Source organism: Lingula anatina, chromosome 1, assembly GCF_051362555.1.
Source record: "Lingula anatina isolate TDL-2025a chromosome 1, LinAna3.0, whole genome shotgun sequence".
In the NCBI taxonomy this organism is placed as follows: Eukaryota; Metazoa; Brachiopoda; class Lingulata; order Lingulida; family Lingulidae; genus Lingula; species Lingula anatina.
The window spans coordinates 38,769,859-38,786,869 of record NC_141767.1 but is presented as its reverse complement, the minus strand read 5'-3'; the positions used below and the strand labels follow the sequence as shown (position 1 = coordinate 38,786,869).

Sequence of the window (17,011 nt, the reverse complement as noted above, 5' to 3'; positions counted from 1 at the left end):
AGCATTATGTAATATTGCATCTAAATTGAAGAAACCCCAATTTTCGATGCTGCTACCATCATGTCCCTTATGAAAAACAAAGTTACTTATGATTGTCAAACTTACAAAAAAGAAACACAGGACTAAAATGCAGCTTCAGTTGGGAAAACAGTCTAATTGACTTCTTTTACTGCGACTTATACATTGTGGTCAAATATTCATTTTTATCGTATTGGCATATTCAATGTGGAACTTGGAACTCCCATGACCAATAGAGCTAAATCGTTATCAAATTTCCTACATGTCCATGTTATTTAAAGTCAATAATTAAACTTGCTCATAATTATTCTGTAATTTATTATATAATTTTACATCAAAATTGACACAAATCTCTGTCCACTGCTACTACAATCGTTATGAAAAGAAAACTTTTACTTATTATTTTAAACTTACAAGAACAATTTTAAGCTTAACATGAAGCTCAAATTAGAAAGCCAGCTGAATTTATTTATCATTTATAATGCATTAATGCAATTTCATAAATATTCATTTTTGTCATTCTGGCATTTTCAATTTCTTGTCTCTCATAGGCCTGAATCTTTATGATTGTTACACATTTTACTTACATCAGTAATACCTGTTGAGCTTAGTTGATATTTGATGTTAAATTTGCAGTTAACCATAAGGTACTTTTGCATCAGTATTGACAGTAGCATATTTTACACATTGTTATTTCCTGCTTTTTGTCTGTACATTTGACAGCTTTGCTGCCTTGTTTTTTTTTTGTTTTTTTTTCAAACTTGAAAAAGGGTTTAGAATGAATTGGAATAAGAAGTGCTCTTGTCATAAATTATGTTTGGGATTACCACATCATTGTTTTATCATTGATCATTGTGGAAGGCTGAATTAATCACATTTTTCCAGGGTTTGTTTGAGTACACTAGACCAGCCTGGGAGGAGAGAGCCAGGCCAGAGGTTGGAGATATTGACTACAAGACATTTGGTGCTACATTGGCAGCCAGGCCTACCATTACCAACAATTCTTCCACAGATATTACAACAGATGGTGTGACACTGCCCAGGTACTGCTGCTGTTTAACTGAATATCATTAAAAAAAAAGCCATCTTGTATTGTCCTTCCCACTGCCAAAGATTTTATTTGTCTTGCCAGTTAACTAAAAAATGATTACCAGTTAACTTAAGAGAAATTAGAATGATGTTCATTTCTTTTTTTTTTAACATGATATTTCTTATAACATGAATGTAAAAATCTTGAGGGAATGAGAGATTCTGTGGAAAGGCACTATTATAGTGATAATTTTTTATGTTTAACATTTTTGCTGAACTTGATATTGTTGTTTTAGATTGATTTGTGGGATTCACGTTTTTTTGAGTTATTTATAATATGTCAGGTCCAGAATTTTCCTAAATACTGGACAGAAAGGGTAAAGAGATAATTAATTTTGTTTTGCTTCTCTTTTTTTTGTGTTTAAAAAATGTAATAGGGAGTCATGATGTCATATATTTTATTAATATAGGTACACTGACCATGTAAGTGCATTTGATTTTTTTTTTTTCAAATATAAGTGGTCATAAGGGTTGTGTGTGTGTTTTTGTTTATGTGTTTGTTTGTGTGTGTGTTTGAACAATAGTATATATAATTGGAAGTCGGTGCTGAGAGCCCTCAATAATTAACTTTGCAAGGGCAATGCACCCTGATATTTCTGGCTAAGGTTAGTTTCAAATATCACACTGATTAACCTTTGAAGAAAAAATTCAGTTGCCAAAAAACTCCTGGTTTGGATTATTGGTCTTGGTAATATTTACAAAAGAAAGTATGAATATTTTGTGTTAAAGCATTCCAAATGTCGTGATGGATTGAGTGAACAGAATGCATTGTTTCATTACATGCTGATAGATACAAAAGTGCTGCAAGGTAACAATGATAAAAACCACAAAAGATATTTAATCTGTTAATGGATTACCACCCTATTTATATCTGTAAAATGCACCAGGTTTCGTTTGCGTGTATTTGAGAACAAGCGTACGAACATGAGTACATTGGAGAACCTATGTTAATGACAGGAAGATGCAGACAAAATGTGAAATTTAAAATTAAAAGAGGAATTGTAAGAGCTAGTCAGATAGTTTTTACACTTAATGATTAGATCACTTTAAATTACAAAGAACCAAGATATTAATGATTTTCTCTTGTGACCAGTTCAGTTTGAACCTATTTGAAAAAAATTGTTGACATCCTTTTGGCATCAAGCTTTTCATGCTGATATCTAGAAATCAATAACAAGGTTATAATTAGCCTTTTCATTCGCATTTTGTTATTCAGAAATTTCACACAAAAAAAATAAAAATTTTTATCAATAGTGTTGAAATATGGGAACTACTGATAACATATCTAATCTCAATTTAAAAAATTCTTCCAATATCAGTATTTAAAAAATTAATGATATCTTGCAGTATTTACCATGAACACATGCACATAGATGGATATTTTTTGACAGGCTCTGAACAATTTAATTTTCAGTATTGACCGCACCTATAAGATGTACTATGGTGGTGCCCAGAAGCGCCCTGATGCTCCCTATGCCAGGCCAGTAATGGGTCCTAATGGTAAAGTGCTGGCTCATGTGGGTGAGGGGAACAGGAAAGACATCAGGAATGCAGTGGAAGTGGCACATAAAGCAGCACCAGGGTACGTTTCTCTGTTCATTTAGAGTTGTTTCTTTGTATGCAGTGCTAAATTTGGAAGATGTTCATCATTTCAGCTCACAGTAGTATGTTTGTGAGGACTAAAATCTTTGAGTTTGACATGCAGATTAGCATTCTATATTTCAGTATTTGGTGACATTTTTTTAGTGTTTGACAATTTATACTTGTTTGACAATGTATTTATTTTTATGAGCAGGCACTGTCAGTGAGATTTTCTGCAAAGTCACATAATTTTGACATTTTAAATTTAATGTTAATTCCTAAACCAACTCCTGGACTGGCCGGCAGTGAAGTGTTTGGTCTTAAAATAAATTTGACAGTTCAGAGTGTTATTTTCCAGCAAGTAGAGACGGGCTGTAGGCATGTAGAGACATCAGGAAAGCTGACATACAGGTTGACTTTGTAAATTGGCCTTTTAATTGTGGAATCAATGCTTCAAAAGTTACACCCTTTTAAGCAATTTAAACAGACATTCTCCTGTATTGCCACCTTGATTTTTGCTAAAATACTTTTCCCTGTTTTACAGGATCATTTATCAGGGTTTAGACTGATATTGGTTGTTATCTTTTCAGTCTTGATGCAATCAGTGGGGTGTATGTTTGCCAGCTTAAGCTAGCTCAGTAATGTTAAACCATATTTTAAACTTGTACCATATTTCAAACTTGTTTTATTTTGTATTTATGCATTCTTCTTTTTTTAACATAAGAAATGCAGTTGATGGTTATGTCAGAAGCAGATAGTTGGAAAAAATCCACAAGACATTTTATTGGGTTGATTTTGATATATAATAGATGGGGCAAGCGAGCAGCACACAACCGGGCCCAGATAGTCTACTACATGGCAGAAAACTTGGAGCTACGTCGCCAGGAGGTGGCACAGAGGATCTGCAGTATGACAGGTCAGAAACTGGAGGCGGGGCTGCAGGAGGTGGACCTGGCCATACAGAGGCTGTTCCACTGGGGCGCCTATTGTGACAAGTATGGAGGCACTGTGCAGGTAGTGCATTCTGTCTAATACCTTCTTTCACTGTTTCACAGGGAGATGAGGTTATTGTCATAAAGATGTGGTTCTAAGAAGTGAATCAGTTTTTTAGGCAGCAAATATTGTTGCAGAAAAGAATAGTTGTTTAGAATAAGTTTTTTTTTCTTTTTACTTGATTGATAAATATTGTAAAAAACTGAACAAATGAGAAGTAATGCATTTTGTTATTAGCCTCCCCCCTGTTTTTTTTCTAATGTATAAATTATGATATATTTCAGGAAACCACCCTGTATGGTTGCACAGTAAAGATTCATGAACCAGTGGGTGTCATTGGCATAGCTTGCCCTGATGAGTATCCTCTGCTGGGTTTTGTGTCCTTGTTTGCTCCAGCAGTTATCCGTGGAAATTGCATTGTTATTTTGCCAAGCGAGAAGTATCCCCTGTCAGCCCTGGACTTGTATCAGGTGAGCTGGCGTGAGATTGGCATCCAGCATACAGCGTGTAACCTGAATCAGGGAAAAGCTTGTGTGGTTTTTAAAATTGCGTATTTAAGTCAATCTTTGCTGGTTTCCGCTGTGCATTTTGTGATTTTAGACTCAAATATCTCTGTCACCTCATCGTAACCTTTATCAGGTGAATAAGAATATTATTGGACTTAGGTGTCAAGTACCATGCTCTGTGGTGACCAGTATGACACATGCAGTCCTTATTGTTTCATGCTTGCTGCGGGAGACAATTTTACACTGGGGCATGCTGTGATACATGCTAACACACACTGTTAACCCCATTTCTCCAAGGTAATTGTGGTAAGATCGTGGTGAGTAATGCATTTTTTTATTTATAACAAAATGACTGTTATTTTCCTAATCCTCAGGTGTTTGATACATCTGACCTGCCAGGTGGGGTAGTTAATATCATCACCGGAGACCGCGATCATCTCACCAAGTACCTCACTGAGCACCAAGACATCCAGTCGGTGTGGTATTTTGGCTCTGCGGAGGGGTCGAAGTTTGTGGAGTACACGTCTGCAGTCAATGTCAAGCGCACCTGGGTCAACTATGGGCTGTCCAGAAACTGGGCTGACCGGGAACAAGGTCAAGGTGAAGAGTTCCTGTACCATGCAATCCAGTGCAAGAATATCTGGATTCCCATGGGAGACATCTTTGCTAATTAGAATGTTTTATATTTCAAAGAAACTAAATTAAAGGTGTCCTGTCTGGGATTTTCCTCACCAAAAATAATTTTCCATGAAAAGATAAGCAATTTTCTCCCACTCACGAATCATTGTGCAGCCCTTCCCTTCACTTGGATTTGGTGTTTTTTATCATTTCAAATTAAATGATTTAGTTTCAAACGACTGGCCAGTCATTTAGACCACCATGTCTTCCTGTACATTTTTGAGGAAATATTGGCATCAGGTACTTGAATATGAGGGGTTTTATCATTTTTAAGGTCTGAATCAGGAAATAATCTGTAGCTTCTCAGGATATGTAAATGTACAGAAAATACCCCTTAGTAAGAAAGAGCGACTTGTATTGCAAGTAAGGAATGAGAGAATTTTTTTCAAATTTATTTTTTTTTAAATGAGAAGGTCTGAAATTAGGAGAGGAGATCATATAATTGTAATTTTAACTAATTTTTAAAGAGCTATCAATAGTTTTTCAAACTAAGTAAAGAAAAAGAAAAAACATTTCTCTAAGAGCATAGACAAACTTGTGAGGCAAAAAGGGAGAAAAATTAAAAGCACCGAAAAGATTTTATATTTGCCTTGTCAATGCACAAGACCTAGTCCAAATCTTTGTGTTGCTGCAGATATGCTGGCACATGTGCAACTTTCCCTGCACAAGTGTGTGTGGATGAACTTAGTTTGAAATAATGGTCAACAACCATCAAAGCTTGGACCTTAGGACCTACAAAAACCTTTCACGGTTATTCTGGTTCTTCTATTTCTGCATGTCTTCACTTCAAGCTGTGCTTCCAGGCTGGCTTGGCTCAAATTTCTGCAGCCTGGAAAATCCATTTAACCTTTTGTCACACGTTAGTGGTTTGTTTTGCGGCAGAAATAATATCATCTCACCTAGAATTATGTTAGAAATATCCACAAGGGAATTCAGCGAGTGGTCTTTATTCAAGCCTGGTTTGTAAAGGTTAACCTTTTGGCAAAAAGTGAAGTAATGGATTTATCTGCAGTGATGATTGTCAACTTTGTGATATTTATAACAAGTTGGCATGACACAGTGGTACACCTTGATGTCTCATTATCTGGTCTTGTCTTCTTTATATGAAGCTCTTTTCCGCCAAACATTGATTTTTTTTTTGACAAACGTCACCTACTGATAGGAACAGATAGAGCTATTTTACATGTGCGTTAGCATTTTATTTAACTTTCATTAGCACTATTAACTGATTGTGCATTATTATTATTATTATTAGTACCACCAGCGTGTACGCTGGCGGTACTCATGGTTTTAGTCCCGACCCGTCTCGTACAGCTCCGCCGGCTCCTGCGGCTCCGCCGGCTCATGCGGCTCCTGCGGCTCCTGCGGCTCCGCAGGATGGCGTGGGATACAAGTCACCGTTACCGCTTCTCCTCCTAGACTGCAAGGACCTGTGTCCCCATCTCTTGGATTTTGGTCACATATAATCTCAACTTGAACCCCCTGGTCTTTTTGTCTCAGTCGGTGCATTGGCCTGGGCGTGGCACTTGTTATAATGCACCCTTGTCAAAATTTTTGAAAATTCAATGCTAAATATCTCCCATACCGAAGGAATTATGTGAAAAATTTCTTCAGATGGTTGACCGAAAGTCATATGTGGAGATTTCAAATATGCCCTTGGATTTGACCTTTGACCTTTATTTCAAGGTCAAACGGGCCAAAATTTTCTAAAAATGGGAATTTTTTGCAAAAAAATTATTATTTTATGCCGATTTTCAGAAACTTCACAGATCTTACTTATAATATTATGGACAGGTGTTACCCTTAGGGTTTTCTTTCATCTTCGTGAGTTTGGGGTCAATCGGTGCATTTTCACGGGAGTAGCGGCCATTAGATGCCAAAACTGAAAACTCTCTCAAATTCTGGAACTGTTAATGCCAGAGACCTGTTGTTTTTTGCATTTTGTAGAGCTTGTCAAGCGCAACCCTGAAGGTGGTGTCCGTTTTTTGTTTTCGATACGGCTTAGGCACTGTACTATATCGACAGTTCAACATCCAATATTTAGTGGTGAAAATAAAATGTGAAATACTACAAAATTAGCAGAGATACGCCCATAGTTACTATTGAACTTGAATAGGAAGTCATATACTTGTAATCTAACTGACCTTGAAATTGACCTTTGACCTACTTTTCATGATGAACTGCACTTAGCAAGTTTTCTGATTTTTATATCTCCAAAACTGGCAAAGATATGCCCATAGTTACTGTTGAACTTGAATAGGAAGTAATGTACTGGCTATCTAACTGTGATCCTGAAATTGACCTCTGACCTAATTTTCACCATGAACTGAACTTTGCAAATTTTCTAGCCCTTATATCTCTTAAACTGGCAAAGATACGCCCATAGCTACTGTTGAACTTGAGTAGGAAGTCATATACTGGCAATCTTACTGTGACCTTAAAATTGACCTCTGACCTACTTTTCACCATGAACTGAACTTTGCAAATTTTCTCTCCCTTATATCTCGAAAACTGGCAGAGATACGCCATTAGTTACTATTGAACTTCAATAGGAAGTCATATACTGGCAATCAAACTGTGACCTTGAAATTGACCTCTGACCTACTTTACACCATGAACTGAACTTTGCAAATTTTGGTTCCCTTTTCTCTCTAAAACTGGCAGAGATATGTCCATAGTTACTATTGAACTTGAATAGGAAGTCACATACTGGCAATTTACTGTGACCTTAAAATTGACCTTTGACCTACTTTTTACCATGAACTGAACTTTGCAAAATTTTGTTCCCTTTTATCTCCAAAACTGGCAGAGATAGGTCCATAGTTACTATTGAACTTGAATAGGAAGTCATATACTGGCAATCTAGGAATGACCTTTAAATTAACCTTTGACCTAATTTTCATCATGAATTGAACTTTGCAAATTTTGGTTCCCTTTTATTTCCAAAACTGGCAGAGAAAGGTCTATAGTTACTATTGAAGTTGAATAGGAAGTCACATACTGGCAATTTATCTGTGACCTTGAAATTGACCTTTGACCTACTTTACACCATAAACTGAACTTTGCAACTTTTTTAATGCTTATACTTTCAAAACTGGAAAAGATATGCCCATAGTTACTAATGAACTTGGATAGGAAGTCATATACTGGCAATTTACTGTGACCTTAAAATTAACCTTTGACCTACTTTTTACCATGAACTGAACTTTTCAAATTTCCATTCCCTTTTATCTCCAAAACTGGCAGAGAAATGTCCATAGTTACTATTGAACTTGAATAGGAAGTAATACACTGGCAATCTAACTGTGACCTTGAAATTGACCTTTGACCTAATTTTTATGATGAACTGCTTTTTGCATGTTTTCTGGCCTTTAAATCTGCAAAACTTGAAAAGAAATGCCCATGGTTACTATTGAACTTGAATAGAAATTCATATACTATGATGTTGAAATTGACTTTGACCTACTTTTTCACCATGAACTGAGCTTTGCATATTTTCTTGCTCCTCATATCTTTAAAACTAGCAGAGATGTGCCCGGTGTTGCCCCTAAGTTTTCTCTTTTGTCAGCATATATGCACCACTGACAACACATTTTAAGGAAAACCAATAGGCCTTTTGTCTAGAGAATCACAGGAGTGATCAATGGTAGGAAAATGCAGGTCGGTTCGAAAATCTGCTTGATTGTACCATTTTGATTCATATTTTTTGGCATATTTTGAGAACTTTTGTTGATTGCATTTTATAGAGCTTGTCAAGCACAAGACTGGTGATGGTGTCCCTTTTTTTTTTGGGGGGGGGGGGTTCCATACGAATGCGCTTACTCCAGCTGGTGGTACAATATCCGGAGGCGGTATCGCCTCTCTGATCCTCTAGTTATTATTATTATTATTATGTAATAATTTCTTCAATACTATGGAAGAGCTTTTACATGGTCTCTTAATAGGATGATAAAGTAGAATTATTTTTTACTAAGAGATTAAATAACATCAGTCAAATGTTTTGGTCTACCACCTATGGACTTTGGTCCGTAATGCTTATTTCAGAAAAATAAAAACAGGCAAGATGATCAACAAGAACCCAAGTCCGTAAAAATATAGTGTTATACAATAAGCCAGTTACCTTGCATGACTACAGTTGTTTTTCACAGAAGTTCCAAAAGGTCTTTTATATATATATATATATATATATATATATATATATATATATATATATATATAAAGAATAATTTGTTTAAAAAAGAATAACTTGTTTTCAAATTACTGTCAGATCATATTGGGGTCAAAGCAATTTACCCCGTGAGGACAAGATTAGAGACTGCTTTTTCTCCATCAGAAAAGGTGCTAATTGGACTAGCGATGTGTTATGTATTAAGATGAGGCCGGGGCATGGGGTCACATACTGTGTAACATGACCACTAATTGATACAACATCCTATACTTATAGATGTCCTTATGGTAAGGTCAAATGTACACAGATTATTGTTATTGAGTGGATAGTGTTCGCAGGAGGAAAAGTACCTGTTACAACTGCTGTGGTTAAAAATCAATAAGGTTATGGGATAAAACATGTTTTCTCCAGCTTGTATTTAAATGATAAAAGATTTTTTTCTTGTGATCAATAGGGTCCAATTTATGTATATGTAATATATATGTGTAATGAAAAGATGTGGGTGAGTGTTTGTGCACATTAGATTAAAAAGTAATCACTGTAAGACATTCACAAGGTAATTTACTTTATAAACTATATGTCTTCCTTGTGCCAAATTATTATGATAACATTGTTAATCTTTTAAAACTGCAAAAGGCACCAGTTAGAAAAGAGCACATTAAAAAAGGAGTGGGGCATAATTAAAATACCTTTAAGGGTTTGCTGGGCATCGTGACTCAGTTACGATGATGTGCGTACTGGACTTAACTATTGTTACACGTTAAATATTTAAGATGCATTATTAAAATAACGAAGGATCATAACCTTAGTTTGTCCTTTAAACAGGATATCTTAAGTATTTTGAAATTTATATACTTTGTGTGGTGTTTAAATAATGATAAATATCCTGTATGATATAGTTGCATTTATTGAGAACATGCCATTAAAACAATTCTGATCATCCTGTATTTTGAAAAATAATTTTTTACCTGAATGAAAACGAGTAAGTATTGTTGGAATGGATTTATTGAAGAAATTCGGCAATTTTGGTAAAACGACAACCAACACTGCAACCAGGAGCGCTCCCAAGAGTCGACAGGCTTCATCTGTACAAGAACTTCCTGGCACGATTTTATTTGGGATTTATCCAAATACCTCATTGTAAATTTAGAGTTTCGGTTAAGTGCCAGTCTTTTAAATGTAACATGTATTATTGTGTGAATATTATTCGATAAAATACCGTCTTGATTTTTTTTTTTTGCGCCGTAGGTCGCGTTTTCGCTTCAAATGCCCATTCCCGCATGCTTTTAGTGACATTCCGCGCTAGTAACGCAAACAGTTAATTTGCTGAAAATGCGAACAAGCATTATCTACAGCGGCCAATGCCCCTTTTCCAGTAAACGTTTTGAGTGCCCATGAAGTGTTACACGAACACAACCTTAAAAGTGTGGATTCTAATTGTCACAAACAAAAACCGAAAAACCTGCACGCAATCTCCAAGCAGGCGAACATCAGATCACCACTTTATCCATAAATATTTGTTACTCGTGTCTATAAAAAAAAAAGTCTGGCATGAGGTCTTCTTATTCTGGACATTAATGTTTCTGTTTTAATCTTTACGCTGATTTTAACGTCTGTGGAAATAATTTCGTCTCGACTTTTGCAACCCTGCTGATATTCATGATATGGAACTTAATACGCAGTTAGGAAGTTTTACTAAGTTTTAAAATTATCTTCTTAAGCTAGTCAACGCATTTTTTAAAAATCTATACGTATCAAGTATGATAGATGAACATATTAACACGGTTAAAATAAGAGAAAACGAACATTTCTTCTGAATTCCACAAGTTTTCTTTTTCTTTCTTTGATTTATGATACATATTATTACTCAATAGATCTAAAGCTGTCTTGACATTATTACAAACGTTTCTGCTCAAAAGATAATATTTTTGCGCATATGATATTGCAGTAGTCATGCTTTATGCTTGATCTTTTATGTGTGTCGATTGGCGTGAAAGTTTACATACTTAACAACTGTTTTTAAAATTATATTTAGTTTTTATTTGAATTTTTTCTAAAGGCTAGATATCTCGAATTTGTCAAAATTCAGACAGCGATGTTTTAAGAGAAAAATGGGCATCTAAAGATTGTAAAAAAAAATCCAAAATAAAACCATGCATTTTGTACAGCAGATTTCCTTTTGATAATTCTACACATCAAACAAATGTTCTATTTCACATTTTTATGGTTTTGTTTGACCGATTATTTTCTCCTAATTGTCATAAAATTTGTCGTGTGGACATTTTCAGAAAATATTTCTTAAAAATATTTGTCAAACAATTTTGAGATTCACCCGAGCAAAACTCCCGTAGACCTACGTTTTTTCCCCGACCGAAGAGTGTGGTAAAGCGTTTTACTGGTATAAATAGGACAAAGTCGTTTTTTAACTCTGCTGTCTGAATATCAAAAAACAAACAAACAAAAAAAATAAATAAAATAAGTAATGATAAACAATCTGTAACTACTCGACTGCTACGGAATAAAAACTCTGCCAAAGTGTCTGGCTTTTAAATTCTATTCTCATATTTCTCGCATTTACTCTCAGACACGTTTACAAGACATGTATGCATTGGCCCACGTGGAAAGCCACGATCGTTCGCAGTATTCTGGGATGTATTGTAATGTTTCTAGAGATTGATATTTCGTCTACATTTACACGCAATCCGTGTTTGCATGCACCCAACACATTAACATATGGAGGCTTTTTTGAATTTTAACACCACTTGTGTGCATAAGCTTATCTCTACGTCCTTTTATCTTAATTTGCATATGGATGCTTATGTATTAATCCCTTATTGCGTCTACATAACATCATCTCTTATAGTTTGGTATAGGGTTTACATGAGAGCATTTATATCGCACATCACTTTATTTTTGCTTAACTTGCCACATTTTATCATTAATTCCCAATATCCCAAAAGGCACTTGATCCCAGTATAATAAGGCTTCCTTTCATGTAGGCTTAAAACAAAAACGCAGAATCCTAATTCGCACTTTTTAAAATACATGGTAAATTTCGATAAGCGAAAACGCCTTTTAAATCCATTTCCCGAACGTACGTCACTAATAATAAAACGGCAAGCACGCTAACACGCTCAAAGCGAGTTCGGTAACATTTTCGAATCTTTTTCTTTATTTGGTCCTTGATGCTTTATCTCAATTGTGGTAGAATAAAACAAAAATGTTTTGTTTTGTCCTTACGTCTATATTCGTGTGATGTATGCTGCAGGGAGACAAGCACTATTCAACATTTCCGAGAAAATAACAACAGCCTCAGCCAGTTCAACATCTGATGAAGCGTCAATACTGGCGACCTGACTTGAATAATAAAGGGTTCACGACCCGTATGCTTTGATATTATTACGAGTGCAAATGGAACAGAACGATCAACATTTCCCCCTTTCTTTTCTTTTCTTTCTTTCTTTCTGTCTAAATCTTTGTACTTACGCACTTACTGCACTTCATTAGAGTACATGAATTCCATTTAATTTGACAATGACAAATAAATAAATGAATAAATATATATAGATTAATTAATAAATGGAAATAAAGTATTCGTATCAGTGAATTCCTCTAGATCTGTGTTTGTCTGGCTGGATGTTTTTCATGTTTCTGCTGAGACTGACGCTAACAAGACGAAGAACATGAAGACAAACAAATTTGCACCAAGTTCGAAAATGATTTTTGTAGACATTTAACCACTGAAACAAAGAACAGATATCTCAATTTCAAAGAAATAAGTCTCTCTATGGCTCCAGAAAATTCATACTAGATAAAAGCAATTATGAAATAGATAAAATTCGATTACTCGCTCAACTCTGTTCGGTATCGCAGTCCAAATTTCAGGCGTTTTGTGCCCCACGGGGAAATAGCAACAGTCGTTATGTTTGGTCAGGGCGACCGTAAGACGTTGTAATCCCTGCACGCTGACTCCCGCCATATCGACCATGGCTACCCGCTCAATACTAATCAATTCGCAATAAAAACTAGAGTCATCTAATAAGAATATGTCTAGCTTAATACAATAACGAATTGATCTAAACCATTTTGGCATGCTGGATAGTTTTAGCGATGTAAGATTTTGAAAACTTACCATGAACTGTTAGATATCTTCAATAAAAGTAACGTTCGATAAAACCTGTATTACACAACGTTAAAAGAGTCCTCAACATAAAACTACAGTATGTTTGCTCAACACAACAACGAATTGATATGTAACATTTTAACCCAATATACTTGCATTTCTTTTCATTTAACGAGCCACAGAGTTATTCCTTAACTTTATCTTATTTTTCCTGGAAATCTTAGATTTTTACTAAGTATTTCGATGTTGAACAAATGGTGTACCAATTCAAACTAGTTAGGAAACCTACATAATATGAAAATACCCACCCCACACCCCGCCCATTTTTTAAAAACAATTTCAATCTACTTGATCCGAAACGAAAGCACGCCAAAACATACATAAGTGGTTGTCCTAATCAAAAGTTAACCTTAATATATCTTAACGGGGCACAATGATTCGCTTTACCTTGTGCGTGCATCGTGCTGTGTGACCTTGTGATAAGAACAACGAAGGATATCATTTTCACCTGACAATACCTATATGGGATGCGAGAGACGGCTAAATTTACTTTTGAAAAAAAAAACGGATTGCATAACGCTAATAAAATTATTAAGAAAATGGAAATACCCCCAGAAAATGTTCGTGGCGGAACCCATTCTCACTCGACCTCGCAAAAACCCCCTAACAAAATGCAAACAAAAGCACGTGGAGTCCCTGGACTTTTGCCAGTCGTATTCGCGCAGTCATGCGCTATTTCGACCAATGAGATTCGCAGGTCTGGACTCGCGCTATAAACAAAGGTGATCCAAATGTTTCTGGTTAGAAATAAGATTATACACACTGGTGAAAGAATATGACAGCGAGATAGGACTATGATAGACTGAAGATACACAGGCCATTAGATACACCTCCATAGTTGATTCAATATCTCTTTCTCAACATGTCAAGGGAAAATTCAGACAGCCGAGAAGGCTCTATGAGCACCTCCGACAGTGACGGGCAACGAGAGAATAAATTGTCACCTGCTTTCCAAGAACACTTACGCGAGGTGGCAGAGAGACTGCGTACAATAGGAGATGACCTGGATAAAGAGATGACACTGTCTCATAAAATTCGATGGACAAATTTCTTCGCTGACTGGCGTTGTATTTTTTACCTCGAGGACAAGACTGTGTTGTTCAAGCACATATTACGGGTGTATATTCAATTTATGTTCAGATGATGTAATCCCATTGGAATTCAGGTAAGAATTATGTCATATTGTTATTTTTACTTATAATATAAATGTATCTAATAAAATTTAAAAAGTGTCAATATTAAAGAGGGCGTTCTGTCGCAAATTGACAGGGCCTGCTTACAAATAAACAGGTATATATGGGAGGCTAACAAATATGCTCCAAAAACAATGAAAAAAGTCCCGCGTGTAAGTCTGTTTCCTTGTCATAGCAACATAAGGCCATCCTTGGTAAACGGTTTGTCATCCTGCCATAGTCCGTGTAGGGCTATTTTACTATGACAATACTTATTACTCAATGTACTTCATAAATCCATTGTGGTCTCGACACAGAACTATTCTTTAATGACAATACACCCGACGAACTGGCACTAACTTGGATGGCACCAGAACGAGTTCCAGAAAAATAGGAAATTGACAAACACAGCCCTTAAACAAAGGGTATTCACAGCAAATCTATGAACCAGAAAACGTAGCGCGCTCGTCTAAAAATAACACATCTCCCTTCCACTGGCCACGTGCCAATGTTTGTAAACATTACCACGTCGTCGAGCCGTGAACCAGGGCCACGCGACAGCGTAAATGATATGACACATGTTTGCATTAAATCAACTCTCAGTTTCGCGGATTTATTTGTGGAAAGTAATGACGAAGGTCTTGACGTTACCCCCCGCTTTGTTAGAAACTTGTTACGTTGATGATTATAAATGGTAGAAAACGGCGACCTTGACTTTTTGTCTAGCTTTCAGAAAACATGACAGAGCAGGTTTTCTTCAATGTCAATACCAGCACCGAGATGAAAATGCTCAATCAAATATGTTTCATGTAGATTTTACCATGGCGTCTATTTTTGTATTTGTAGGTCAACTCTAATTGGGGACATGGGGTCAGGCTGCGAGTTGGCACACTGTCAACAGGACACTTCTACAACTAATCTAACATGACAATTGACAATCAGTGCTGCAATAAAATCCCGAGGGAAAAAAACGTATTGCAAGTGGTGTGGTGAAAAAAAGACATTAGTGCTACGCTGTCTCTCCAAGTCAAAGGATCTGACAGTCCGGTCACGACATTAAAACCAATTCGCAATTCACCTGTTGGAATAATAGTGTTGTCGTTTGGCAAACAGCCCATTTTGTCAAGAGGCTCGTTTTGATAAACTTTCTATCGAGGAGGTGCGTTCATTTCCCAGGGCCGCAAGACTGTCAAAATAGTCCTTGTTGAACTTGACAGTATTTTCACAATGATCTCGAATAGCATGATATATATTGCTATTCATTATTCGTTTGGTCTCACTGGATGAAGACAGTATATAAGAACTGAATTTTATACGTAAACTTTTGTTTGGTGCAGCCCAAAGTTCATTTATTGTGTAATATTTACTTTAGAAGCCAGTGCAGGCGGAACTAGGTCGAACTTGGTTTACCTGTGTTTTGTTTTGTAAAGTCGCTTTCGCAACTTAACGAACCCACATGGGCATGTAAATAGCTATACAGTCTAGTCTATGGCATCACTTTTCATGTCGTAGCATTTATTCGTTGTACAAAGTATAAGATAATTTCTTGTCAGAATTATGATTCGTTTTATGTTAAACTGTTATCAGAAAAATGAAAATTGTTTATAGATTCACGCGATCTCATTTTTTACGAAACTGAAAATTGGTGCAATATTTATTTTCACTGTAAAAGAAATTAAATATATTATTAAAGTAACTTTTGTTTAATATGCTTGCAAGTGTTGTACATTGTCTTGAATTATGTTGAATTTGTAAGTTATACTGCTTATGAAAATGAAACATGAATAGTTTCCATTTCAGCGCCTAACGCCTAAAGTCGATATCCTCTTTTTTCTGTCGATTAACAAAGTTCAAGAGAAATTCGTTTCAGAGCGGTATGTTTGAAATAGTTCGGGTGGATTCGTGGCTTGATGCGTAGATTGATAAGAGCAGTTCAAGGAGAACTAGAAAGACCACGCCCAACAACAAAATGTCGTAATTGATTAAACTATTGTCACATTCAGCAGTTAACAAAGTTACATTGTCAAATAACTAAAGCAGGAATTATCAGAAAATGAAACGTGATAAGGGTGTCGTAAATAGCCAGAATGTAACAACTTGGTTTATATCAAGACTAATACTGTTCGAAAAGGTTAACAATGTGGCATGTCCATGACGAGTAGGTAACGTTTCGCGCGTGCCTGGGCGTGTCGAATGCGCTTGGCATAACTTCACTGTTTTAACGATCTGTCAACTGTGCTCGGGATATGTGTATCCGATACTACTCAATTTCTCTCCCTTGATCCCGATATAGAATGACAAGAAAAAAGTCACATAAATGACGGAGCTTTGCGTGTCCTCTGATTAACAAAAATGCTAGGTTTCTCCTAATGCGATTTTGTGGGATCGCTCATTATTATCAATTTTGGTTCAAGGCCAAAAATGTGCAGGATCTAAAATTACCCAACAGGTATAATAAGGGGATGACACGATCCACTTCAAGTGTATCAGTTGCCTTTTTTGGAGTTTGAAACCTCCACAATGTTAACCACCATTTATGACTCACAGATAGGCCCTTATGTGATGATATGGGTGATTTTGCGAAGACACGCCTATAGATAGGCCTAATGGTATTAATGAATAA

General features: G+C 36.0%; 1 protein-coding gene and 1 long non-coding RNA gene across 2 annotated transcripts in view; both read left to right on the top strand.

Annotated features, from left to right (window-relative positions):
• LOC106156945 (aldehyde dehydrogenase family 16 member A1) overlaps positions 1-10,015 on the top strand; it is a 41,715-nt gene extending 31,700 nt beyond the window's left edge. Inside the window, exons 10-15 of the mRNA XM_013532393.3 lie at positions 904-1,061; positions 2,522-2,689; positions 3,498-3,702; positions 3,966-4,151; positions 4,562-6,119; positions 8,740-10,015. Of these exons, the coding sequence (XP_013387847.2) occupies positions 904-1,061; positions 2,522-2,689; positions 3,498-3,702; positions 3,966-4,151; positions 4,562-4,861 (1,017 nt within the window). The 3' untranslated portion in view covers positions 4,862-6,119; positions 8,740-10,015. The remainder of the gene's footprint in view (positions 1-903; positions 1,062-2,521; positions 2,690-3,497; positions 3,703-3,965; positions 4,152-4,561; positions 6,120-8,739) is intronic.
• Positions 10,016-13,848: 3,833 nt separating this feature from the next.
• Positions 13,849-16,099, top strand: LOC106156944 (uncharacterized). The gene is made up of 2 exons (XR_001237748.2): positions 13,849-14,381; positions 15,235-16,099. It is a non-coding gene; the product is annotated as an uncharacterized LOC106156944 (long non-coding RNA).
• Positions 16,100-17,011: the final 912 nt, after the last annotated feature.